We start from the raw sequence: 27,851 nt of genomic DNA, 5'->3' as shown, positions 1-27,851 counted from the left end.
TCTTAAGGAGATCAGCCCTGGGTGTTCTTTGGAAGCACTGATGCTAAAGCTGAAACTCCAGTACTTTGGCCACCTCATGCAAAGAGTTGACTCATTGGAAAAGACTCTGATGCTGGGAGGGATTGGGGGCAGGAGGAGAAGGGGACGACAGAGGATGAGATGGCTGGATGGCATCACTGACTCAATGGACATGAGTCTGAGTGAACTCCGGGAGTTGGTGATGGACAGGGAGGCCTGGCGTGCTGTGATTCATGGGGTGGCAAAGAGTCGGACACGACTGAGCAACTGAACTGAACTAAACTGAACTGAATTCAAAATTAAATAATCTGCTGAAGGTTCCAAGGTATAAGGAACAGAACAAATACCTGGTTTTGTTGCAAAGCCTCAAACTATTTGACTGTGGAAACACCCAAGAACTATTCATCACAATGGCTTCCATTGGCCCCCTTAAAAAACAGCATCCTCCATGAGAAGCAACCACTGGCCCACTCCACTCTTGCCCACTGGCCTTGGATATTCCACGCCTCAAGGAGTGAAAAGTTGGGAAGATCTGAGTCTGGTGGTCTGTGGTGAGCTATGAGCTTTCCAAACAGGACAGGAAGGAGAGTTCTAGAGGGGGAAATGAAGCAAGACTACAGCATCACCTTTTTCTCAGTGTGAATCTTTGCAGCTTCCTATCCATCTGGGCCTTGGTTCAGAGCTGAGAATTAGTGGATCCAACTGGCTTCTTAACTAGACTGAGAGTGGCGTCCACAGCTGTGCAGAAAGGAACATTCTCAAGCTGTGAATAGTGAGCTTCCAAGCGGAAGGCCACTTAGAACATGCCATCTTCCTGCTCCTGCTTCTCTTTCCTCCTTTTTCTTTCTAAGCCAGTGCCTTCTGGTGGACAACAATGGCCCACAGAGCAAACTTTGAGAACCTCTAGAGCAGATGGCAATCTTGCCCTGGGTTTCTGGCTGGGGACAATGCTGAAGGCATATGAAACCTCCTGCAGGCCATCTCTGATACTATACTTCCCTGGCCACTGTACCAGTCATCTTCCTAAATAGATACAAGAGAAAGCCCCATCTCCACACCCCCATCCTGCCTCACCACCCCCCTCCCACCCCCCGGGCCAGCATGAAGCCCAGTACAAACTGATCTTTCATTATGTTTGAGTCACTGTCTTGGTCATCATGAGACTCTCCTGGCCCACCCAGAGGTCCCCCAGGGTCAGCCCGCACCAGCTTCCTGGGAGAAGACCTGCTATCGACCAGGATATAGCTTCATGGAAAGACAACTCCATCAAGAATCAGAAAACCCAGGCTCTGGTTTCATTCTTTTCCAAGAAGTGGATTAAATCACCTCATCTCTCTTGGCTATGATCTCCTTGAACACAGAATACAGGGGGTAGACCAGATCTCTAAGTTTCTTCTGATTAAGTGATCCTGTGACTCTAGGTATTGGGACAAAAAGGTACCATTCTCTTTGAATTGTTCTAGGACTTGCTATCACTTATTTTGTCAGACATGAGCCACCTGGAGAAAAGATGCTGGTTCTCACTTCCTGACATGCACAGAAGGGCTGGTGAAAGAAACCATTAAATGTCATTATTTGCCATCAGTGTGCATATGAGGCTAAGCTCAGAATGGCCTTGATTCAAAATGGAGAAGGATAGGGACCCAGCTGTTTAAGTGTCTGGAAGAAATTGGCTCTCTGGCTTCTGCCCTATCTGATCCAAGCCAATGCCATGATCGTTAGTAGAAGAAGAGAGAGGCTTGGGGTGGCAGCAGAAGATCAGGAGAGCCTGCCACCTGGTTTGGTTTATGTTTCCACACGCATGGCACATCTGTCAGCTTGGCTTGGCCCTCCCTTGAGATGCAACTCTGTACCCAATGATTTGGGCATGCCATCACCCCATCACTGGGTCACTGAACACATATACAGCTTTCTATGAATCAAACACTTATTTGTACTATTTATAATATGGTGGGCTTCCCTGGTAGCTCAGCCAGGTAAAGAATCTGCCTGCAATGCAGAAGACCCCAGTTCAATTCCTGGGTCGGGAAGATCCTCTGGAGAAGGGATAGGCTACCTATTCCAGTACTCTTGAGCTTCCCTGGTGGCTTGGCTGGTAAAGAATCTGCCTGCAGTGTGGGAGGCCTGGGTTTGATCCCTAGATTGGGAAGATCCCCTGGAGAAGGGAACAGCTACCCAGTCCAGTATTCTGGCCTGGAGAATTCCATACAGTCAATGCGGTTCACAAAGAGTTGGACACGGCTGAGAAACTTTCACTTTTCACTTTCACATAATATGATAGGCATTGTCCTAAAAGCTTTAGAAATGGTAGTTCTTTGAATCCTCAAAGCAAAACCTTATGAGGTTTACAAAGGGAAAGTAAGACACAGAGAGGTTAAGTAAATTGCCCCAGATCGCACAGCTGCTACGTACTGGAGCCAGGATTCAAATCCATGCTTTTGCCACATGTTTCCTCTCGTTCCAGCTCTTTCATGTGCATGGGTATCATCTCTGGAGCTGGACTGTAAGCAGTGTAAGCAGAGAAGCTCTTCTCTTCCCCAACAGGACCCTATACATGGTGGTGGTTAAGTAAGATTTATCTCCTAGATGGTAAGATTGGGAAAAGAGGGCCTATCATTATCAAAATGGCCATAAGGAGGTTCTGGGTGACCCTCAGACTCATGGCTTAGTTAATAAAAATCTCATGGCTGACTTCTCCAGATAATTAGGAAAACCAATCACAGTCTACATATAACTTCACTCTGGTCTATGTTGGGCCAAAGGGTGACTTCCTTTAGAGGGACATGAGTTTTCCATGAGGATCAGGATGTTTTGGTTGCGAAAGGAAAGGAATCAAGATCTAGAACATCAGCTCTCTTTCAATAAGACTTTTGGTAGCTTCCCAGGAGGCCAGAAACCAAACCCAGTGGGCAGAGTCACCTGGTGGTCAGAAGCCCCAGAGGAGCTCAGTGGAGCCCCGCCCATCAGCAGGCTTCTCCCTGCAGTGCTGCTGGCTTGCAAGCGAGCCTGTGCCTGGCAACCCTTTCAGCGCCACTTGTGTCTGGGAGACTTGGGGAACAGTCCTCATTTACCCCTCTTCATTTTCTGAGTTCAAACTCTGATGAGAAGAAAGTTCCAGAAAGAAGGTAGAGAGGACAGAAGATATCAGCTTTTTTACTGTTAAGGCAAGTATGGCAACTGTGGCTTGGCTCCTGGCCACCATCAAGCTCAGTAATACTTTCCCCCGCTAGGCTGACATTTTAGGATAGTTTCCCTAGGGAATGTTTGGTTCTGCAGAGAGATACACTCACCCAGAAGTGACTCACACTGGTGGGCCAGAAAAAGAAAGAAAAATAGGCCTCCAATGTGGCCTCCTGATGCTGGCCTGGGTGATGGGCCTTGATTCTGGGAATGCTGGCCACAAAAGAGGCCAAGCAAAAGTAGACTACCCAGATGCTGCTGGGCCCAGGAGCTCAGCCTCCTCTGGCAACCTCACCAATTGGAAGTCAGTCACCTCTTCTCCTTTAGGAAGCAGGGCCTTAACAGGTAGAATTGAAGGGATTTCCCTGGTGGTCCAGTGGTTAAAACTCTGTGCTCTCAGTGAAGGGGGCCCAGGCTCCATCCCTGGTCAGGGAACTAGATGCCACATGTCAGAACTAAGAGTCTGCATGCCACAACTGAAGATTTCACATGCCATAACTAAGACCCACCATGGCCAAATATATATATATACATATATATATATATATAAGGTAGAGTTGGTATACTTCTAAACAGAGGAGAGAAGTTTCCTACTTTACGGGCCCAGATGGGAGTGCTGAGATAAAGAGAGAATGCTATCCCACCGCCCTTGGCTGTACTAACTCAAAGATCCTAGGAATCTGTGACCCAGAGGCTTCTGGGAAATGTGATTTCAGTTGAAAATGTTAAGAGCTAAATGGGAGAGGATATTTTAATTTATTATTTAGAATAAATTGTAGCCCATGAAGGTGGTATAATCTTTAAGGTATTCTTGGGTTTTGTTGGCAGGGGTTGCGCGGGCGGCTGTGGTAGGAAGGACACAGCTACCAGATCCCTTCCTCCCCAGGGCCAAAATTATGGGTTCAAATAACATATTAAATTTAGATTTAACTTGACACAAAGCTGCTTAAGCATTTTTTTTTTTAAAACGATGAAAGGGACTTTTTTTTTTTTTGCTTCATTCACAATAGAGTTTAGTTACATAGAGATATATAAGAACGGAAATGTATTAATGACATGTGAAATCCTAAACCAGAATGAATAAATAAAGACTTGATGGACTGCTCCTGAAGAGTGGCCAACTCCAAGCCTAGGAGCAGTTTCATTTGATAAATGGACATGAAAGCCCTTGAAGGGGCGAGTTCACTGAATTCCTCCCGCAGCCTCAATCTTGAGCCTCTCTGTGAGGCTGCCCTTGAGTTCCCAGGAGAGAAAGGCTCCCTTTCTCTGGGCACCCACAGTCCCCACTGATCACTCTGCTTGGGTGGCCCTTAAGGTCTTCTCTACCCATCTTCCTCCTGTCCTACCCAAAGGGACATCTACCTGTCCCTTGCAAGTGGGGGAGAGGAGGACCCCTCTGGCCTCCAGACACTAATGAAAGCTGGTGGGTGAGCCTGTGTCTGCCTTCTGCTTCACTTCTTATGCCTCCTTCTTCATCCCAGGTGGCCTCGCCTGGTACCCTTTTCTCTTCTCCCACATGTTCCAGGAAGAGAGAAGAAAGAGGGGGCATCGATCCGAAGACCTTAGATTAAGGCTCCACCATTTACTTAATTGCATGACTCTACAGGAAACAACAGACTGGTTCCAAACAGGAAAAGGAGGACGTCAAGGCTGTAGATTGTCCCCCTGCTTATTTAACTTCTATGCAGAGTACATCATGAGAAACACTGGGCTGGATGAAGCACAAGCTGAAATCAAGATTGCCAGGAGAAATATCAATCACCTCAGATAAGCAGATGACACCACCCTTATGGCAGAAAGTGAAGAGGAGCTAAAAAGCCTCTTGATGAAAGTAAAAGAGGAGAGTGAAAAAGTTGGCTTAAAGCTCAACATTCAGAAAACGAAGATCATGGCATCTGGTCCCATCTCTTCATGGGAAATAGATGGGGAAACAGTGGAAACAGTGTCAGACTTTATTTTTGGGGGCTCCAAAATCACTGCAGATGGTGACTGCAGCCATGAAATTCAGACGCTTACTCCTTGGAAGGAAAGTTCTGACCAACCTAGATAGCATATTAAAAAGCAGAGATATACTTTGCCAACAAAGGTCCATCTAGTCAAGGCTATGGTTTTTCCTGTGGTCATGTATGGATTTGAGAGTTGGACTGTAAATAAAGCTGAGCATTGAATTGATGCTTTTGAACTGTGGTGCTGGAGAAGACTCTTGCGAGTCCCTTGGACTTCAAGGAGATCCAACCAGTCCATCTTAAAGGAGATCAGTCCTGGGTGTTCATTGGAAAGGACGGATGCTGAAGCTGAAACTCCAATACTTTGGCCACTTCATGCGAAGAGTTGACTCATTGGAAAAGACTCTGATGCTGGGAGGGATTGGTGGCAGGAGGAGAAGGGGACGACAGAGGATGAGATGGCTGGATGGCATCACTGACTTAATGGACATGAGTTTGAGTGAACTCCGGAAATTGGTGATGAACAGGGAGGCTTGGCATGCTGCGATTCATGGGGTCGCAAAGAGTTGGACACAACTGAGCAACTGAACTGAAATGACTGAACTGACTGACTGAAACTTGTTTCTTGGATCTCTGGGTCAAGTTCATTATGTACAAAATTGGCGTATTAATGCCAACCTTAAGGACTGCCAGAAAGAAGAAAGGTAAATAACGTTTGGGCAGCATCTGCTATTGACACAGCACTGATGCTCCAACAAGCGAGCTCTTCCCTTCCTCACTGCCTCTTCCACCTGTTCTCTTGGGGTGGTGGTGTGTGGGATGTTGAAGGTCAAATGGGAACTTTGCCTCCCTTTGGAGCTCTGTGAACTAAAAATTGTCACCTGACTCACAATGAACTGGTAGCTCAGACAGTAAAGAATCTGCCTGCAAAGCAGGAGACTGTGGTTTGACCCCTGGGTTGGGAAGATCCCCTGGAGGAAGAAATGTCTACTCCAGTGTTCTTGCCTGGGGAATCCCACGGACAGAGGAGCCTGGCAGGCTACAGTGCATGGGGTTGCAAAGAGTCAGACAGGACTGAGTGACTTTTACTTTCATTTTGGGTGACCAGCACCTTCCTTTCCCAAGAACGGTAGAGAGGTAGATCAAAGAGGTCCTCATCCTCCTTACTGCTGAAATGACACAGAATTCTCTTGTTTTTAATATTTTGCATTGTAAAATTGTCAGTCTTGAAAAGGGAAATGGCTCATTTATCAGACTAACTGGTCTAGGTGTCTGACTCTCCTCTAAGATTGTAGGCAACTCTCAGGCAGGCAGGAGTTTTATTTTATCTTTTATCCTCCAAAGTATCATATGTTTTATCCTTGAGTACTTAGCAGGTACTTAAGGGGTTGTTTATTTAATGAATTATGAACATTGGGCAGATTCCAATGGTTCACTGAAGTGGGGAATGGGCTCTCCTCTCTCACAACCACATCTTGGACATCCTTGATGCTCTGATGGCTCCTATAGATAGGGTGAGGGTATTTTCCAAACCCCAAATCAAGACACATGGTATGAGACATGATCTGATAAGAGCAAAGCATATTTGAAATCAGGAGACTTCCAGAACATCAGGGAGAGAAACTCTCTACAAAGGCACTCATTCTCTGATTATTTTTCTGTTTGTTTAGTCGCTCAGTTGTGTCTGACTCTTTTGTGATCCCATGGACTGTGGCCTGCCAGGCTCCTCTGTCCATGGGATTTCCCAGGCAAGGATACTGGAGTGGGTTGCCATGTTCTTCTCCAGGGGATCTTTCTGAGCCAGGGACTGAACCCACACCTCCTGTGTCTTGTATATTGCAGGTGGCTCCTTTACCCCGAGCCACCAAGTATTTTATACCTGGAGATGAAAAGTGAGTCATTTCCCATCTATCCCCAAAGCCCTAGTTCTGTTGGATGAAGAAGCAGGCCCAGTAGAGCAGAGTTGACTGATACCTCTGGGTCTGTCTTCACAAACCTCCAGTATCATGCTTTCAGTCTGCCAAGAATCACTCCCCCACCAGCACCTCCTAGGCCTTCAAGGCCATCACCAGCATATCGTGGGACAATGCAGATAGCAACTGGTTTGGGCTTGCTAACCCCCACAGGAGTCATCATTCACAGTGAGGTGAAGGGTGGTGGAGGGGGTGCAGCCCTGGGCCCAAGGCATGCCTGACTTTGCACTATGGGGGCTGCCTGGCCCTGCCCCCAGCTCTCTGCCCTGGGCTGCTTCTCCAGATCACCCCTCTGGTCCCCAGAGGGAGCTGGGTTCTACTGTGCACACACCTCAGCTCACCTGTTGGTGATGTCCTCTTAGCCTACCTCAGGGTGCCCCTGTGTCTGGTCTGGGACATTTCCCCTGTGTCTGGTACCCTGAGCAATCCTGCACATGTGTGCGTACATGCTAATTTGCCTCAGTCATGCCCAGCTCTTTGCTACCCCATGGACTGTAGCCCGGCAGGCTCCTCTGTCCATGGGATTCTCCAGGCAAAAATATTGGAGTGGGTTACCATTCCTTTCTACAGGGGATCTTCCTGACCCAGGGATCAAACCCACTCTACTCTCTATCAAAAGTATAGAAAATAAACTTCCTTAAAATAAGACCTCTGTTTACTCAATTTTTAAAGCACTGCGTGTGCTCACAGAAATATTTTTTGAACTGAGTTAGAATTTGTTGTGGAAATATGTCAAATATGGCTTAATATGTCTGATTACATGACAATTCTTGGTGTGGTAGGCATGCGAGCTCAGTCATGTCCAACTCTTTGCGACCCTAGGGACTGTATAGCCCACCAGGCTCCTCTGTCCACGGGCTTCTCCAGGCAAGTATATTGGAGTGGGTTGCCATAGCTTCCTCCAGGGGATCTTCCTGACCCAGGAAGATCAAACCCAAGTCTCTTATGCCTCCTGCGTGGCAGGCAGGTTCTTTATCACTAGCACCCCCTGGGAAGCCCTCCAACCCTGTACACACTGTGCATCATAGACATCCAAGCAGTAGGGGCGACAGGAGCCTCTCGAGGGTGGAATCCCCTCCCCTCCTTTCCTGGGTGTGGCTATTTCTGATGCTGCCTTTCTGGGTCCTCATTCTCCTCTCTGCACCCAGCACTGGAGAGAGGCCATTCATCATGTCCACGAGGGCCTCCCTCGTCACTGTTTCTGGGGAACAGCTTTTAAGGCTTTCAGGAGGGGTCTGTGCATTTACTCCAGGGATGAGCATTTTTCTTTGATTGATGACTGATTTCAAGAGGCAGGAGCTTGGCAGCCAAGTTCCCTTTCTCTGAAGCTTGCATACCTCTATAAGAACATCCTAGAAGAACCACAGGGAGGGAGGCTTTTGAGGCTGCTTTAGAAATTACCTCAATTTCCATGGCAATCAAGTTCTGTGGCATTGCCACCACCTTCTGGGTCTTTCTGCTCCCACTGGAAAGGCTATTGGAGAAATCTCTTATTTCTCAACAACGATTCCAGGAGAGAAATGGTTTTCCAGCTTACCTGAACCATCCCCGCCCCTACTCTTCTTGGCTGCCCTTCCCAATCCATTCTTGCTGATGGCCCATTGTCTGGAAGCAAGAGACCCCAATTTGGGGCAGTCCTGTTAGTATTTCTAACCCAGGAAAGACAGGCTGTCAGGGTCCCAGACTGAGTCTGGACTATATCTGTTCATGTCTGTGTTGGTGGAGGCATGACAGCCAGGTAGGCACTAGAGTTGTGGAGAAATCACTCATCCTGAGTGGGACCCCAAATCATCTACCCAGATTCAGCCTAGATGCTGTACCAAAACCATGCTTCACCATCTGTAGTAACCTAACCCTGCCATTCCGTTCCTTAAACCTTGACACTTCTGGGTCTGTCCTGCCCATGCAGGGGTTGGACTGCATTATAGGAACTTCCCAAGAGATCCATCAGTTCTTCCTTGATGGTTCAGCAGGTAAAGAATCTGCCTGCAATGCAGGAGACACTCAAGAGACATGGGTTTGATCCCTGGGTAGGGAGGATCCCCTGGAGGAGGGAGGGCATGGCAACCCACTCCAGTATTCATGCCTGGAGAACCCCATGGACAGAGGAGCCTAGTGGGCTACAGTATATGGGATTGCAAAGAATTGGACACAACTGAAGTGACTTCGCATGCACACATGGGAGATCCATCGACTCTTCCATTTAAAGCATCAACAGACAGCCTGAGTGCTAAGGCTTTTTCAATCCTGCTGTTTCCATTGATCTGGGATGTTATCAATATTCTCACCCAGTCTTAATCAAAGACCTGCATAGAAATATAAAGGTCTTACACCAAGGTTCCAAGTCTCAATAAATTCTGACCTTACCTGCCTAGTCTGAGACCCTGTCAGTTTTGGAAGATGCTCCCCTCCCTGTTGGCAGCAGGCAATACACTCCGCTGCGTCTTATAAGCAGCTTGTGTCGGCAATGTTCGGAGAGGGAGCTTTGATGTGAGGGAAGGGGGAACACTTGTTCTGCATCATTATCCAGTCATCAAAGGGCAAGGGGTGATTTTCAGCCCAGCAGACTTGGCCTCAGTTAGGGAGGTGGGCAGCTGCATGCAGAGCAGGGAGGAGACCTGCGTTTTCAAGTTCTCTGGGAGTGTCTGTAGCAAAAGGCTGTGGTGTCCTGGGATCAGGGAGTCTGGGTGTGGGGCGATGCTGGAGGCGGAGATGGCTCGGGGGCCTGCGACATGAGCAGCTGTGTGCTGGCGTTAATATTCTGCTGTTGCCATCTTGAAATTCTTAATAATGTTTTAATAAGGGGACCACAAAGAAGGCGGAGCGCTGAAGAACTGATGCTTTTGAACTGTGGTATTGGAGAAGACTCTTGTCCATCCTAAAGGAAATCAGTCCTGAATATTCATTGGAAGGACGGATGCTGAAGCTGAAACTCCAACACTTTGGCCACGTGATGTGAAGAACTGACTCACTGGAAAAGACCCTGATGCTGGGAAAGACTGAAGGCAGGAGGAGAAGGGGATGACAAAGGATGAGATGGTGGGATGACAAAGGATGAGATGGTTGGATGGCATCACCGACTCGATGGACATGAGTTTCAGCAAGCTCCGAGAGATGGTGAAGGACAGGGAAGCCTGGTGTGCTGCAGTCCATGGGGTCACAAAGAGTCGGACACGACTGAACGACTGAACAATGAACAACAAAGGGGTCCAAGTTTTCATTTTACCCTGGTCCTCACAAATTACGGAGCTGGTCTCGGTTGGAGGGGAAAGATGTTACCAGGGGTGTGGCAATGCAGCACCTTCAGGGGTGGCATGACAGTCCTCCTACCCTAACCTGGCCACCCCAGGCACAGACATCACACCCTCACTCACTGGAACTGGGCACGGCCGGCTGAAGAAGCCCCAGCTGCAGGAACCCCCAAAGGAAGCCAGACCACTGATAAATGCCACACAATGTCCAATGATCGCCCAGGGGAGAAGCCCAGAGCAATCAATGAAATAGACAGAGGGTAAGGCAGAATCAATCAAGCCCAGACCGTGGCCTCCAAGGCCCTACACCATCCACCCAGCTTTGGGCGTATCTCCATCTCACTCTGCTCCTGGCACAATCCTCTCCCCTTGCTCAGCTTTTTCAGACCCAAGAAGCTCATCCCCATCTCAGGATGTCCTCTACACATGCTGTTTGTTCTGGCAGGGTCTAATCTTTCCTGAGTCTTCCCATGGCTCAGCATACTCCCTTCACTCACATCTCTGTTCACCATAACCACCCTGAGGGGCCTCCATCCCCACTCAGTGGCCCTTCACCTACAATGATGGCCCCGCAGGACTCTCCATCTCCCTCCCAGCTTAATTTTTCTCCATTGTTCTCACCCCCTGATATCAGATCATGTGTTTACTTTATGGGACTTGCTTCTTGTCTGTTTCTCTAGCTAGAATGAAAGCTTCATGAGGACTTGATCCCTATTTCCTACCACAGCCCAAGGGCTTAATCAGTGTCCGGGACATAGTACAGGCAATCAATGTTGAATGAATGCATGAGTAGGGTGGTGATTAGCCAGAGAAATGATACCTGTTCAACAATTTCATCTTTACCACCCTGTGGTGTGTGTGTCTTTGTGTGCTCTTGGTGTTGGTGTTGGTGACATGGGGCTGCTTAAAGCAAAGCGCCCCTGAAGGTAGTTGTTTGTTTGGTTTTTTTTTAAAAGGAGCAACTCAGTTGTAAAAATAATAAGGTCTAGAAATTTATTGAGAACAATGGCACCTTTTTATACAAGTTAACTCTATAGCATTCATAACTATGCCTCAAATGGGTACTATTATTAGCCTTGTGTTACAGGTGAGAAAATTGAAGCAATGCACCAGTTAGCGTCTGCCCTGGATGATCTGTAGTGGTGTGGCTGTGATGAGTGCTTGATGGGCAGGTGACAGGCCATTCTGGGAAGGCCTCCACTGACCAGATTAGGGTTTACAGAGCCAGCGCTGCTTACCATTCTCCTCCAAAGTGCAAATCTGTAACAGAGGCGGTCCCACTGGGTGGTAAGGGCTCACGTGCTTTGAGGTCTATTTCAACTCTTAAGGCAAAAATGAAGCCCCAGACACACTGTCCTGGCCACTGGTTCTACATCAGGCAAGCGTGCATGTTATTTCCTAATCTTCCTGACAAGGTCCCTCCTCCTCACAAAGGTCTTTGTTTTGAATGCAATCATCAAATGCTACAACATATTCAAATATGCACCTTCCAAAGGGCAAGATAAATCCCAGGATATGCAGTAGTCTGTGAATCTCTGCTGAGGACTGTGATAGAAAGGCTGTAAGACAAAAAGTCAAGAGAAGCGTTGTGACGTTGTAGTGAAATCTTACCTGAAGTTATAGAGGCCGTTCAGCAAGGTAGGTAGATGGGCTTTATGCCCTTGTCGGTCATGAGGGATTATAGACTCTCTTCTGCCTATTAGAAGGGAATTCACTTGGGGTATGTGTGTAATGTTCACTTCCACTTTAGTACCATTTACACAGAAGAGCAACAGCTATCATTTGCTGAGGGTTTCTTATAAGCGTGCCTCGTGCTAAGTCATGGGCTTATTGATTGTCTCCTCTCTCCCCAGAATAGTATCTAACTTACGTGGTCACGCTTCTCTTAACCACGAGTCATGAATGTTGAGACGCAGTTCCTACTGAACTTAGAGAAACTCAGTCCTAGCCACCTTTCCAAGCAGTGCTGGCACTTGGGAGGACAGTAGGGAGAGGCTGATGGGGAAGCTTAGATGTCGTCCTACTTCACAGCATTCCTAAAACCACTCCACTTACTGCCTGGAAGACATATTCACCCAGTCAAGACACCCATACCTTGGGCTCTGCATTTTAGGCTTATGTGCGTGCTTAGTCATTCAGTCATGCCTGACTGTTTGTGACCTGCATGGACTGCAGCCTGCCAGGCTCCTCTGTCCATGGAGATTCTCCAGGCCAAGAATACGGGAGTGGGTTGCCGTGCCCTCCTCCAGGGAATCTTCCCAATCCAGGGATTGAACTTGGGTCTCCCACATTGCAGGCGGATTCTTTACCATCTGAGTCACCAGGGAAGCCCAAGAATGCTGGAAAGCCTATTCCTTCTCCAGGGGATCATCCCAACCCAGGAATTGAATTGGGGTTTCCTGCATTGCAGGCATATTCTTTATGAGCTGAGCTACCAGGGAAGTTTTCAGAATTGCTGGACCTTTATCAAGGTCTTTTTCTATCAGAAGAGGGGTATCTGGGGGTTTACCGTACAACTGCTCTCTGGTGGGCTTGGTGAGGGCTGTCATCGAGCGTCACTGGTTTACAGATGACTGCAGTCACTCAACGTGGATAGCTTGAGCTTCTCTGGGAGCATTCTCTTTGCTCTCCGGACTGACTGGGGAGTCAGACAAGGTTATACTGATCACAGGTGGGAGGAAAAGGCGCTTTAAAGACTTCCTCTTCCCATGAGAACTTGTGCCCTCAATTCTGGCCACCATCTCCTCCACACACCCCCTTGTGCTTTGAGAAGGAAGGAATAGAAAGGGAATGGAGCCAGATTCTGAGAGTTACATCTGCTTAGAAGTACAGACGGAGAAGGCAATGGCACCCCACGCCAGTACTCTTGCCTGGAAAATCCCATGGATGGAGGAGCCTGGTGGGCTGCAGTCCATGGGGTCGCTAAGAGTTGGACACGACTGAGCGACTTCACTTTCACTTTTCACTTTCATGCATTGGAGAAGGAAATGGCAACCCACTCCAGTATTCTTGCCTGGAGAATCCCAGGGATGGGGGAGCCTGGCGGGCTGCCGTCTCTGGGGTCGCACAGAGTCAGACACGACTGAAGCGACTTAGCAGCAGTAGCAGCAGAAGTACAGAATCAGAGCGATGCCACTGTGGGCAGACATGTATGGCACAGGGGGTCATGGGGATCTACCACACGGGAAGCTGGCAGCAGAGAGAGCAGGATGGGCTGCAAGAAGCCAGGCTGGCGTCCCCGACTGGGCCCTGGTTCCATTTCTGCCACCAGACACCCATGCCTCAGCCTTTTCATTCTAGGATTGTAAGTTTTCAGAACTGCTGGACCTTTATCAAGGTCCTTGTGACCTAGGACAGCCGACATAACTCCTCTTATCTTGAAATACAAGAAGGTCGAACTGGATGGTCTCTAAGGCCCCCTTCCATTTCTAACTTTCTAGGAGTCCAAATTAAAAACAGAAAGTTCTTTCTGAGGTCATGTATAATTCATACCCTCCATCCAAAAGGAATTTGAGACAGACTCCAGGACTGTTCAAATAAAGATAAAAGGAGAATAAGAAACCCCATGGAAGAGGAGAAGGTCAGACCAGGAACAGAAGATAAGACAGGCTAATTTCTTGAAGGACTTCTGGCTCTAATCAAGAAAAAACAAAACACTTTCTCTGTTGTACATAATTCCCTCCTTTGACACATGCATTCAACAGATATTGGAGGCTGCAGACACTTCTCAGACCCAGGGGGTACCTTGGAGAACAAGGCAGATAAGCTTTTGGGGCTCATGGAGGTGATGTCTATGTTGGTGGTGGTCGTGGGGAGTTGGGGAATGTTAAATGCTGCAGACACCCAATATCCAGGTCTTGATTTACCATTCTCCAACAGAAGGAACCAGACTCCTTGGAGAAATGGCCAGTTCTAAGACGAGGGCAGGAAATAACACTAGATGAGCCTGGAGCACCTTGAAGTGCCCAAAACTAATGAAGTGCTCACAAAAAGCAAAATCAAAAGACTACATTGATGAGTATACCAAAGGGCACAGGGGCCAACTGAAAGAACTCCCAGTGGCCAAAACTGGGACAGCTGGACAACAAGGTAAACAGTACTGAATTATGATTCAAACTATAAAATCAACATTCATGAATCCACATTGAAATGAATAAATAATTTAAAGAATCTGCCTGCAAAGAAGGAGACCCAGGTTCAATCCCTGGGTCATGAAGATCCCCTGGAGAAAGGAATGGAAACCCACTCCAGTATTCTTGCCTGGAGAATCCCATGGACAGAGGAGCCTGGCAGGCTGCAGTCCATAGGGTGGCAAAGAGCCAGACACGACTGAGTGACTAACACTTTTACTTTCAATAAACAGGGAAGAAGAGATGCATCTCCCATGCAGAAGAATTCCAAATAGTTTATGTAGCTATTCCACCTAAAGGCAGAGAAACAGCCCCCAACTCCTTAGGTGTGGACTGTGCCTACTGACTTCCTTCCAAAGACAGCAGCATGGAAACAGAGAAAGCAGAAGAGTAACTTTACAGTGGAGAAGCCTGACCCACACTCCTTACTCCAGGGGATGAAGGGCAATCTCAACCATCATAGATCATGGGATAGCATGTACCCTTGAAATGACGTGATGAAAATGGCACCTTACCTGTGTACTCTTCTTCCCCAAACCCATAGCCCAGTCTAATCACTAGAAGAAAACCATCTAAGGTCCAACAGAGGAGCATCCCACACTATGCGTGACCAGTATTCCTCAAGTACTCAACTGGCGAGGTCATTAAAAACCAGGGAAGTCTGAGAAATGGTCATAGTCGAGAGGAGCCCAGTGAGACATGACAACATAATGGGAATTTCTGGAAGGGACTCAGAAACAGAAAAAGGGCATCAGGTAACAACACAAAAAGGAATAAAAACAACTATGGACATTAATGAATAACAACGTACCAACATTTGTTAACTATAATAAATATATTGTACTAAAATGTTAATTACAGGGAAAACTGTGTTCAAGGGCAAAGGGGAATATGTAAGTTCTCTACTATTTCCTCAATTTTTCTGTAAACCTAAACTGTTCCAAAAAAGAAAGTCTCTTTAAAAAAAAAGAATCTGAAGGTCAGAGATGGAAGGAGTCCCAGACTCTCTCTGCTCCTGGCTTTGAGGAGATAGCCTTGGAAGAAGGGTAAGGAATTTGGATTTTAAGTTCAAGAGCAAGTTTTTGGCACACTGGAAGCAGATGAGTGAACATCTGATTTATAGTTTGAAAAATATGATGCCAACTGCTCTGTGAAGTACTGATTGCTGGGTACCAGTCTACACAGGAGGTTCCAGCGTCAACCTTGATGAAAGCTCACGGCAAAGGACGGTGTCTTCCAGGAGTGTGGGAGGATGTTGGGGAGGAATGCTGAGGGGGTGGGGCACAGGCTTTGGACGTTCCCACCCATTTGTAGGCCTGTGCCCATGGCGCGGCTCTAGATGCGCCCGGTGAGTCAGTTACCAGTGCCCCTGGCAGTCATCTGCCCCTCGCCACACGGTCCTTTCCCCTGTGCCATCCTGTCCCTGTACATCTGAATCCCACCGGTGACTCAACCAGACACTTGTTTCTGGCAGTCGCACCAAATGCTGCTGTGCCAGTCTGAGCTAGATTCTCCCCAGAAGCCTTGCCAAAGGGGAAACTGGATCCCACCCACCACCCCCGGCCTCCTGGCCCAACAGAGCTGCCATACTTAACTAATTGCCTCCTCCGGGTTGAGCGTTAATTAAACAATTTGTTGCTAGTCATCTGAGGTGCGGGGCGCCCTCTCTTTAAGCCTGGAAATAGTTAAATCCTGGAAAAGAGAAGCACCCAGTGTGGGCCACACCTATTCATTTGGGAACAGATAAGAGACTGTGGATAGAACCTCTTATTTTGGCCCCGGCTGGGTCATCTGAAGTCAACTGCAATTCCATCTTTGGACCCTTCACTTTCAATTTACCTTTTTTGCTCTTACTGACCCCTTCTTTCCACCTGCTCACCACACCACCCCCACACCTGGCCAGCTTGGGAGACCTTTGGTGGTCGGACGGGTCCCCAATAGCTGTTCTCACTGGCCGTCCAATCAAACCCCTTGGGCACTAATCTGTGCTCAGCTAGAGACTGAGCCAGTCTGGGTGGTCTGTCTAGTCAAGGCTATGGTTTTTCCAGTAGTCATGTGTGGATGTGAGAGCTGGACTGTGAAGAAAGCTGAGCACCGAAGAACTGATGCTTTTGAACTGTGGTGTTGGAGAAGACTATTCAGAGTCCCTTGGACTCCAAGGAGATCCAACCAGTCCATCCTAAAGGAAATCAGTCCTGAGTGTTCACTGGAAGGACTGATGTTGAAGCTGAAATGCCAATACCTTGGCCACCTGATGCTAAGAGCTGACTCATTTGAAAAGACCCTGATGCTGGGAGAGATTGAAGGCAGGAGGAGAAGGGGATGACAGAGGATGAGATGGTTGGATGGCATCACTGACTCAACAGACATGAGTATGAGTAAGCTCCGGGAGTTGGTGATGGACAGGGAGGCCTGGCATGCTGCGATTCATGGGGTTGCAGAGTTGGACACAACTGAGTGACTGAACTGAACTGAATCTGGGTGAGAGCTAATGGAACATTTGGTCACAAATATCTACAGTCTGAGGGACAGCTTTGCCATGTTCGTAAGGTGGCTGTCAGAGGGAGCTGACTCTCCAAGCCTTTCCATGGGTCACCTGTAGAAGAGGAACTCCTGGAGGATAGGTACCAGTCCAGTTCTGGTTCCGGGAGTAGTTGGTGCTGAGATGTCTTTTCATGACACACAGGGTCTTCACGACAAGGCTTTGTCTCTGGGAAGACACTTCACTTCTCAGTAACTCTGTGCTGAGCAGGGACAGGGAAGCACAGCTTCTGTTCTGAGTCTGCTCCCTGCCAGGCTCTGAACTAAACCAGACTCCTGGGGTCAGCAGGCAGCAGCTGCTCTGGGCATCAGGACCACCACCCTCCTCCCACTCCCCTCACCATGACTGTGTCTGGCTTCCTCAGCATGCACGCCTACTAAGTCTCTCAGTCGTGTCCGACTCTTTTCAGTCCTATGGACTGTAGCTTGCCAGACTCCTCTGTCCAAGGGGATTCTCCAGACAAGAAAACTGGAGTGGGTTGCCGTGCCCTCCTCCAGGGGATCATTCCAACTCAGGGATCGAACACACGTCTCTTACGTCTCCTACGCTGGCAGGTGGGTTCTTTACCACCAGTGCCACCTGGGAAGGCCTCCTGGGACAGGGCACTCATTTGAAAAGGGAGAGGGTACCCTCCCCCACCTAGAGCTTCAATTTCCCCCAAAGACCAGGGATCAAGGGATCAGCTCTTAGTGACTCTGTCCTTCTTTCTCACCTCTTGGGGCCACTCTGCAGGTCACCACGAGATGTGTGGACACCCCTCCCCTCCCCAGGATCTTGTTACCTGCGGACACAGGTAACAAAGCTCCAGGGTGGACGAGATGGCTCTGCTCCTATAATAGGACAATGCTCCCATCAGCACTAAACAGCTCTCGGGACAGCAGCTTCTGGATGTTGCCATTTTATCATGAACTGTGGTTTTTCCATTGAGAAGGCCAGCAGGGAGTCCATGTGTGGGGAAAGCCAGTTTAGCTGGAACCCTTGGTGATCAGGGCTCAGATGGGCCTCCAGGATAATAACCCATGCCCTGTGACAGCACCACCTGTCTGATGCGGCCTAAGAGCTGGAGAGGCAGTCATAAATAAGGGCGCGGGAGCTGGGAAGGAAGATAAGTTCTGAGAGGCCTTCCTGACTGGTTCGTCCCCAGAACCGTGACAGTTCAGAGCTGGAGGACTCTTAAAGTCACCGGTTCCCCCAGCTCTCCCCCCACCCTCCCAGTTACCGCACATTAGGGTCACCTCAAGCGTTTGGCTTGGATGAGCCTGGGCGAGGCCGCAGCATCAGTACTTTAAAAAGCCCTGCAGGCGATTTGACTGTCCAGTGATTACAAACCACTAACCTGGGCTTCCCTGGTGGCACGGTGGTAAAGAATCTGCCTGCCAGTGCAGGGGACACAGGTTGGGTCCCTGATCCGGGAACATGTCTCGGAGCAACTGAGCCCCTGCACCACGACTACTGTGCCCGGGAGCTACAGCTACTGAGCCCGAGGGCCCTAGAGCCCGAGCTCCACCGCAGGATAAGCCAGCGCAGTGAGAAGCCAGCGCTGTGAGAAGTGAGAGCAGTTGCGGTAGCCCCTGCTCTCCGCAACGAGAGAGAAGCCCAAGCAGCGATGAAGACCCAGCACAGCTGAAAGTAAATTAAAAAAAAAAAAAATAGAACCACTAACCAGGAGGAAGGGGATCAACACTACCACTCACTCCCCTGTGGGGAGGGGTCTCGGGTCCCCAGTCCATCCTGAGGGCTTTCACCCGGCATCCCAGAGCCCTAGGCTTCTGGTGGTGCCCCAGCAAATGGGGGTGGGAGGGGCAGGGCCCCAGGCACCCTCCTGTCCCCCACCCTCTTCTAGGAGAAAGTTCCCACCCAGGTCTCAGGTGAGTGGGGAGTGTGCTGGGGTATGGTGTGTGGCCGACCTGCAAAGATCAGCGGGCCCCGCACTGTCTCTGTCTGGAAACTGTCAGAGCTGGCAACCCACAGCACCTGGTGGGATTTGAGGAGGGCTGGCCTGGAGGGATGGGGGAGGGAGCAGCATGCAGGAGGTGGGAGCACCTGGAAGAGCGGAGATGAAAGAGCATCAGCTCCCTGGCTCCCGGATTCCTGCTCTGCCCGAGGCCTGTTTGCTCAGCTTTTCTCGGATTCCTGGGAGGCCTCTCTAGAGCCTTCGAAAAGCCCCGTTTTACTGGAGTCTGTCTTTGTACAACCACAGGAGCCTTAGAGAGAACATGCGTTGCAAACAGAGGCACTCCGCTTTGATCTTTTCACGTTCTGGGGTCCACGGAAGATTTCTGACTGGAAGGCGCTGCTAAAACCAAGCATGGACATCCCAAGCCGAGTGTGACACTTGCTTCAGTGAGGAGGACTCCGGGGCGCAGGAAAGATGGTGGGGCTGGTTTGGGGGGAGGGTCCTGTCTCAGCGGGGGATGGAAGGAAGGATGAGGGAGCCGCCCATGCCTCTCCCTCCCCTGGCCTCTGCCTCAGTCCAGTTGGGACCCACAGGGGAGGTGGTGGCTGGGCAGGGATGGCTGACTCTTGGTGACAGAGAATTAGATTTGGGACGTCTGTTCTTCAGGGGGATAAGGATAAACAGTCCAGTGCCAAGTTGAACCCAACAATTCTCCTTCTCTCCCAACCCACAGCTCAGTAGCCCCCAGATCTCTCTGTCCACCCAGGACAGCCGCCTCCAATCTCCAGCAGGACACCCCACCTCCCCACCTCCTGGGGCTGGTCAGAGATCCCAAGTCAGGCAGTTCACGTGGTGTCTGCCATCTAACTAACACTGGCTTCAGTGCACAGGACTGATTATTGCCATTGTTTAGTTGCTCAGTCGTATCGACCCCGTGGACTGCAGCACGTCAGGTTTCCCTGTCCTTCGCCATCTCCTGGAGCTTGCTCAGACTCATGTCCATTAAGTTGGTGATGCCATCCAACCATCTCATCCTCTGTCATCCCCTTCTCCTCCTGCCCTTACACATTTCCCTGTATACATTTTCAATTCCTTCTGCACAAAACCAATTCCCCTTCTTCCTAACTTCATGCAATTTGTCCATCCACCTCTCTCTAAGGAATGCCCTGTGAAGGGCACACTCACGGTTAGCTTTTGCTTTGGATTGAGGCTCAAACCAGGAGACCAAAAAGCCCACTTGAACTCTTCAGGGAGAAAAGAGGCCGCATAGACTGTGAATGAGCTTTGACTTCCCATGGATAAGAACCTGTTCCCTCACAGCTACACAGCTCTGCTTATCGACCACCCATCAAAGGGCTGGACTGGTCCTATGGCCACGCCAGTGACAGGGTGAAAGAGACATGTGACAGAAGGTTTAGCCTTGTCCCACCAGCTTTAGAGCCTCATTGGAAATGGGAGCAGCAGCGCAGGACCCAGGAATCAAGGGTGGAGGTAGGCTTTTGAAGAAACTGTCCAGACAGCAGTTGCCTCCTGCCCTGCAGGATATACCACGCACACACTACGTGCTCAAAACACCCAAGTACCTCCTGGGTTCACACTCGCTCCATATCCGACACCTGTTTCAATGCCATCACCACCGTGTCTCACACACCAGGTGGGAGACCCTAGAGGGCAAGGACCAGCAGTGGTGAGCGGCTGAGAGGAACTCAAAACACACTGCTGGAATGAGTGAAGGAAAGGGGAGTCTTCCCAACGGAGTCTGGGTCTCCATCTGCATGTCCACCAGCTGTTCTCTCAGAATGCCAGTAACTAGGACCTCCCAGCCCACCACCCCCGAGCCTTACCTCCCATGAGGAAGAGCAGCCCGGCCACATACTGCATAAGGCCTCGGTCCCAGCAGCAGCCCAGCACGCCGATGATCCAGCCGAAGAGGATGATGGCCACCGCCATGCCCATGAAGCCGGCCGTCATCCTGCGCAGGTCTGTGGGGAAACAGGTGGGTACCAGTTAGCATCAGAGCCTGGAACTCAGGGTCCGGTGCACCCCAACCCTGGGCCAGGGGGGCGGGGTGAGGGCACCACAGGGGCCCTTTGTAGACAGGTTGGCACAACTGAGCTTCCTTTGCAGAGGACAGAGCCCCTGATGGCAACCGCATTTGTTGTTTAGTTGCCCAGTCATGTCTGACTCTGTGTGACCCCATGGACTGTACAGCCCTCCGGGCTCCTCTGTCCAGGGATTCTCCAGGCAAGAATACTGGAGTAGGTAGCTCCCTTCTCCAGGGGATCTTCTGGACCCAGGGCTTGAACCTGAGTCTCCTGCATTGCAGGCAGATTCTTTACCCCTGAGCCAGCTGGGAAACCCCAGGAACCATACCCTGGAGTGCAAACACAGCTAGGACAGCCAGTCCATATGTGGAAGGAGAGATCACCACCATAACAGCTGCCACTTCCTCTGCATTCCCTCCTTTGTGCTGGGTGCAGCACTGTTCTTCCCAGGCATCTCTCCCAACTTTCTAAGACAGCTATTGTCTTTATCCCTATCTGGAAAATGGAGCAACCCACGGAAAGTCTACAGAGAGTGGAGGACACCGCATCAAACCCAGATCTGTGCGGCTCCCAGGTCCTAACCCAGCATCACTCATCCTTCAGGGAAGTGAGAACCAGGCAAACGGGCCCTTAGAGCTGGGCTGGGTCTGGGCACTTGCCAAGGACTCTATCCCTCCCATGCAGGGTTTGCTGGTCTCTCAGGAGGTCAGGGGTGAAGAGGAAGCTGTGTGACTTCCTCATCCTCCAGCCTGACTCCAGGGGGCTCAGCTTCCCCCGCCCGTGTGGTTGCAGGGTGGGAACCATGCTTCTTGCTCTCAAGTTGAACCCTGAGGAGGCCCCCTCAGCTTTCCTGACCAGGCCCTTCTCTCTCCATGCTCTGCCAACCCACCAGACAAAGCCTGGCATGTAGGGGGAGGAGGGCTGTCTGGAAAGGTGATTTTTTAAAATTAGTTTTTATTGGGGGTATTGCTGCCTTCCAGGACTTCCCTGGTGGCTCAGTGGTAAAGAACCCATCTGCCAAGGTAGGAGACATGAGCCGTGGGTTTGATCCCTGGCTTGGGAAGATCCCCTGGAGGAGGGCATGGAAACTCACTCCAATATTCTTGCCAGGAGAATCCTATGGACAGAGGAGCCTGGCAGGCTATCGTCCACAGGGTCGAAAAGAGTTTGACCTGAGTGAAGTGACTTAGCAGGTGAACGCTGCCTTAGTTTCTGCTGCAGCAAAGTGAATCAACTATACGTTTATATGTGCCCACTCTTTTTTTTGTATTTCCTTCTATTTAGGTCTGGGAAGGTGGAATTTTTAGCAGAAGGGAGACAGCAGAGCTGCTGATATGTCTCTGTCAGTCTCACTCAGCATCTTGCTAAGCTTCCTCCCAGCTCCAGCCCGACCCTCTGGTGTATCCGACCCTCCACCCGCCATGCCCCCCTACCCGCTGCATACTCCTTCCCTGGAATCGCCTGGCTTTCTTCCTTCTGAGTAGCACCCCAATCAGGCTCCACACAGGAGCTGTTTATCTGGCCTCTACCCTGGGGGATGGGGACTGCAGAGTAGCCTGGAGGTCCCGTGGGCATTCCCTTCTCTTGCAGGAAGGGAAGGAGGATGAGGAGGTGGGGAGGGGGACACCGGACAGCAAACTACATGAGCACCCCCCCCCCCAATTCCAAGCAAGCACTGATGGTCTCTTCTCATCTCCGGGGAAACAAACACCCAGGTTTCTGTGGGGAGCACCTCTGTGCCTCTCTCGTGCTCCAGTCTCCTGGCTGGGAGAGGAAACAGGATTCTGAGCACAGTCTGGCTTGAGACCTCCTGCTCCTCCCCCCCACCTCCAGAGCTGGCTGTGGTCCATGCCCCCGGTCCCGACACTGAAGATGAGACCCTGGCAGCCCCTTCCTCAACCCCCGGGGAAGAAGTTGGCTGGGGGGTGGGGAGGAGAACAGCAGGTGAGCCTCCCGGTGATGAAGGGGGCCTGACAGGGCCCTGCCACAGAGGCAGACGTTCACGGAGAGCCGTGAGCAGGTTCCTGCTCTACTGAATTCTCCTGGGTCCTTCCCACCCCTGCTGACCCCAGAGTGCCTGCCCAGCCAGAGAGCAGTCACACCTGTTACAGTCACTCCCATGCACTGCCAAGGAGGCCTCATTATCAGGCTGCACTGACTGCTCAGATCACTAAACACTCCAGAAGGAACTTTGTTGAGGACGTGTTAGATCCAGCGTTCAAATGTGTGCCAGGCTTCCTGAGCGGGCTCCGTGCTCAGGCATCCGTGGCTGGCTGGAAAGAAGGGAGGACCTTCCTGCCAGCTGGGCCACACCCCTTTCTCTTTCAACTGCCTGTGGTCACCCAGGCCCCTCCATCTCTCCATGGCCACGAGCCTTAGTCCCATCGCCCCTTCTTCCTTTGTCACAACAGACTTCAGGCAGTCAGCTCTGGGCTGCCTCCTTGGTGGAAAAAGGTCCCCTCCCCACTCCACTGGGACTGATTCCTGGCCGTGGGATACTCTCTGACGGGGGGCTCATCCACTCTCCACTGCAGTCAAGGGCAAGGAGGTGATGGGAATGGGAGATGAGAGACCAGGGTATTTTTAGTCTAAAGGAGATTTATTTATATCCCCTTAAACAGCTCAGGAAATTTCCCTTCTATGCCCCTGTGAAACCACTGGCTTCCTTTTCAGTAGCAGGGCGGTTTCTAGGAAGACTCTCCTAGAATTTCTAGGGAGAATCTCTAGTGGCACTAGAGAGGACAGCCCTGCAGAAGCCACAGAGCCCCTTCCTGCCACACTTGGTGGGTAGTGGCCCCTGGGCTATGCAGACCCAAGGGAGCAAAGGTGCCGCCTGGGGAACTGAATGGATAATGGGTCCCTGTGAGCTATGTGTACTTGGGCTGGGGATGGGGAAGAGGGGTGGGCAGGAAAAGGGAAATGCCAATCATTACAGAACAGAAAGGTATCACTGCTGGAGGAGGAAAGCCAAGTGCGTCACTTAGGAGAAAACAGAGCAAAAGGCAGAAACAGAAATGGAGAGAATAATCCCTCTTCCAAAAGCCCTGAGACAGACAATAGTCATCTGTGTTCCCAGGTCAGGGAGGGCTGTGCCTCCAACACAGGCTATTTGCACTCTGCTGTCTCCCAAAGGCTTTGTCAACAGAAATTGAGTCAGGCTCAGTTGTTGTTCTAGAAAGAAGGATGAAAACCAGAGGTCAGGCCTGAGCATTTTCACTGACCCAAGAGGATATTCACCATCACCCGGTGAGCCTGATTTTGCTAGAGCCATGTACATACAGCTGTTTATTCTGCCCTTAGACCCACATGGTAACTCAGGGCAGCTGCAGCAATAACTTAAAGGTAGGCAGGACAAGAAATATTCCTATTTTACAGGATTTAGAGAAGTTAAATAATTTATTGATCAACAGTCTCAAACCAGTAAACTTAAAAGGAATGAGTTGGGGTACTGAGTTGTGTGGGAAAATAAAATTAATAATCTAATTAAAGACCTACAGGATCATCATCACAGATGGAAAAAAATGTAACTAGCATTTTTCCTCCCAAATAAAGCAAGGATTAGAGTTACAAGATTTTTTTAAAAGACAGAAATTCACATGGAAGGGGAAACCAGAGAAGAAGATGGCGGCAACAGAAGTCTGGAAGCTGCAAAACTGAGAGACAGTATAATTCTCAACAGACCTAACAAGCCTAGACCAGAGCCAGCAGAGGGGTTGGGGGGAAGCTGAAAGCAATCCTGCCAAACCCCCCAAAGGCTCAGGAACTGGCATTAATCACTATGCATCAGCAAGTCAAGCAGAGGGGAGGGAGATTAAAACAAGGATTTCAAACAAGTTGTTTGGGATGGAATGAGAACCCTACTCCACACCTCTGAGGAATAACCCCTTTTCCTCACCCCCAGGGTGGAGAGGGAGTACTTAGGACTGGGAGTCGATAAGCTCAGGTGACAGCTGGTCAGCACAACTGAGGGTCATTGCACACAGGGCAAATAAGTGTCTGTGCACCTACAGAATGTTGAATGCTTACCCTTGAGACCCCAGACCTCTTCTGCCTGGTTCCCAGAAGCAGACTGCTGTGCCTTTGCCCTATAGCCTGGAAGCTGGGAGAGACCTTTCTGGTGATGACCAGCACATGAGAAAATATTGAGACACATTACTATTTGTGTGTGTGGCGGGAGGCAGGGAGGCATAAGCAGTCCCTCCAACTATCTACAGCAAAGCTTCCCATTGACAAGCCCACTGCCTACTCAGGGCTTTGAGGCAGCCCCAAATATGAAGAAAATCTATAAGTTGGAAGAAAAAGAACTTGAAGAAACAAACCAGCAGGGAGGAGAAATTAAAGATTATTATTGGAAATATAAATCAAAATCACAATGGGATATCATATCACACCTGTCAGAATGGCCATCGTCAAAAGACCACAAATAACCAGTGTTGTTGTGAGGATGTACAGAAAAGGGAATCCTTGTAATTCCCAGAAAAGGGAATGTAAATTGGAGCAGCCACTGTACAAAACAGCATGGAATTTTCTTAAAAAAACTAAAAATAGAATTACCCTATGACCTGGCAATTCCACTCCTGGGTATATATCCAAAAAACAAAAACACTATATTTGAAAAGATACATGCGCAAGGCTCATAACAGCATTGTATACAATTGCCAAGATATGGACGCAACCTAAGTGTCCATCAACAGATGAATGGAGAAAGAAAATATGATATATATGTGTGTGTATATATATATACACACACACACATACATGTATATACAGACACACACAATGAAATACTATTCAGTATTCCATAAAAAATAACAAAAGTTTGCCATTTGCAGCAACATGGATGGACTTGGCGGGCATTATGCTCCAAGTGAAACAAGCCAGAAAGAGAACAACAAATACTGTATATCACTTATAAGTGGAATCTGAAAAATACAACAAACTAGTGAATATAACAAAAAGAGACAGACTCAGACATACAGAGTAAACTAGCGCCTATCAGTGTTGGGGGGGGTGGGTAGGAGGGGAATGCAGGGCTGAGGGTGGGGAAACAAATTACCGGGTATAGATAAGCTCAAGGATTCACTGTATTTACAACAAGAAGAATGCAGCCAATATCTCATAATAACTGTAAACGGAAAATAACCTTTAAAAATTATATTTAAATTTAAAAATAAAATTTTAAATCAATATAAATATCCCCAAGAGACAAGAGAAGAGACATAGCTTGCTTCCACGACATAAGAACTAGAGTCTATGGAAAAGGATTCTCTGAAACAAAAATAACACACCTTATAATAATGGAATCAAAATCATTGAAATTTATAGTATAAAATCAATTCTAACTTATGGAGTAAGAGTCCGATCTTGTTCCAAAATATTTAGGAGTCTTACAAAATGCACACAGCACAAGGAAATGAGGGAAAGAGAAAATAAAGAAATAAAAGAAGATGAAGCCAGATATCACATTCTCACACAAAATTTGGACCCTAAGGTCCTTAGAAAGGTTATTATAGTCATCATATTTGTATTTAAGGCATTAGATATTATTTTCATTATCTTTAAATCTTCATTGCTTTTTATTTGTATTTGAGAAAATCCCAAAGGCTACTCTGCCTATGGAATGACTCACATATAGATGGCCCCATTCCATCCCATCTGTGTTATCCTATGTGTTAATTTCATTTCTTTAGGAGTGAGAAATTGCCTTTTTAAATTCTTTGTGATTGTTCACTGTGCCCACAGCAGTACTTTGCACCTGGGAATTTACACAGCTTGCACAGTTAACCACTGAATGATGAGGGGGTTAAGAGGCGCCAACCCTTGACACAGTGGAAAATCCACTTACAACTTGTAGTCAGCTCTCTGTACACTTACAGAAGACAGAAGGTTCTACATCCAGGGATTCAGTCAACCCCTCATCTTGTACTACTGTTGCATGTACTCTTGAAAGCAAAAGTGAAGTGAAAGTCGCTCAGTCGTGTCTGACTCTTTGCAATCCCATGGACTATACAGTCCATGGGCTTCTCCAGGCCAGAATTTTGGAGTGGGTAGCCTTTCGAAATACTTGCAAATAAGTGGATCCATAGAGTTCAAACCTGTGCTGTTCAAGGGTCAACTGTTATTTCTTTCCCTATCTCTTCCTGCTTTTTTGTAGAAAGAAGGGGAGAGGGAAGGGGAAGTGGAAAACCACACTCATCCATCTGAAGCCTTGGAAAAATACTGCACAGGGTCGGACAAAGAATAATCCCCTTAGAAAGAATTTGGAACGTTGAGCTGGACTCTGTAGGGAAAGGCTGAGATAAAGAAAAATCTTCCCAGGAGTCCTGTTGGGTTTGAGTCTAATATCTGTCTTCCACAATCCTAATGTTTGAGAGGCTAGTGTTCAAAATGACAAAGGGGCATTCTAATCTTTTTAGAAAAAGAACACTGACAGCACAGTGAAAAAGAGTGGGCTGAGGGGGGTGGATGATGAGGGTGGTGGAGGGAGAATGGCCAGGAGAACCATCAAATACAACCAGAAGACGCAGTTCTCCCTTGTGGAAAACTTTTGATTTGAAGTTTACACTCCTATTAACATTTAAATTGAAAGGTATTGCTTGCAACTCTACACGGGAAACCAGAACATCTGCATTTAAATAAACACTACTCAGAGAAGGAAAATATATGTGGGCTATGAATCTCTATTTGCTCTTTAAAGACCTTGTACAGGAAAACTGATGAGGATTGGAATTTTTTTCTCATTCAAAAAACAGAAATCGTGAGGGTAGGTCTGAGTTAGAACTTGCTGTGTGAAGTAAAGACAGGAGATGGGAGGGTGGACACTGTGTTAATGGTCCAGGGTCAAGAGCCTGCAAAACCAACAAGGTCAC

The 27,851-nt window shown here is 48.9% G+C and overlaps 1 protein-coding gene across 1 annotated transcript in view; it reads right to left on the bottom strand.

Annotated features, from left to right (window-relative positions):
- Positions 1–27,851, bottom strand: part of TMEM178B (transmembrane protein 178B) — a 399,615-nt gene that overhangs the window by 13,313 nt on the left and 358,451 nt on the right. Inside the window, exon 3 of the mRNA XM_068973481.1 lies at positions 20,782–20,919. Within this exon, the coding sequence (XP_068829582.1) occupies positions 20,782–20,919 (138 nt within the window). The remainder of the gene's footprint in view (positions 1–20,781; positions 20,920–27,851) is intronic.

Source organism: Capricornis sumatraensis, chromosome 5 (assembly GCF_032405125.1).
Source record: "Capricornis sumatraensis isolate serow.1 chromosome 5, serow.2, whole genome shotgun sequence".
NCBI classification, from domain to species: domain Eukaryota; kingdom Metazoa; phylum Chordata; class Mammalia; order Artiodactyla; family Bovidae; genus Capricornis; species Capricornis sumatraensis.
Note: the sequence above shows the minus strand (reverse complement) of the source record. Positions and strands in the feature narration are given on the sequence as shown.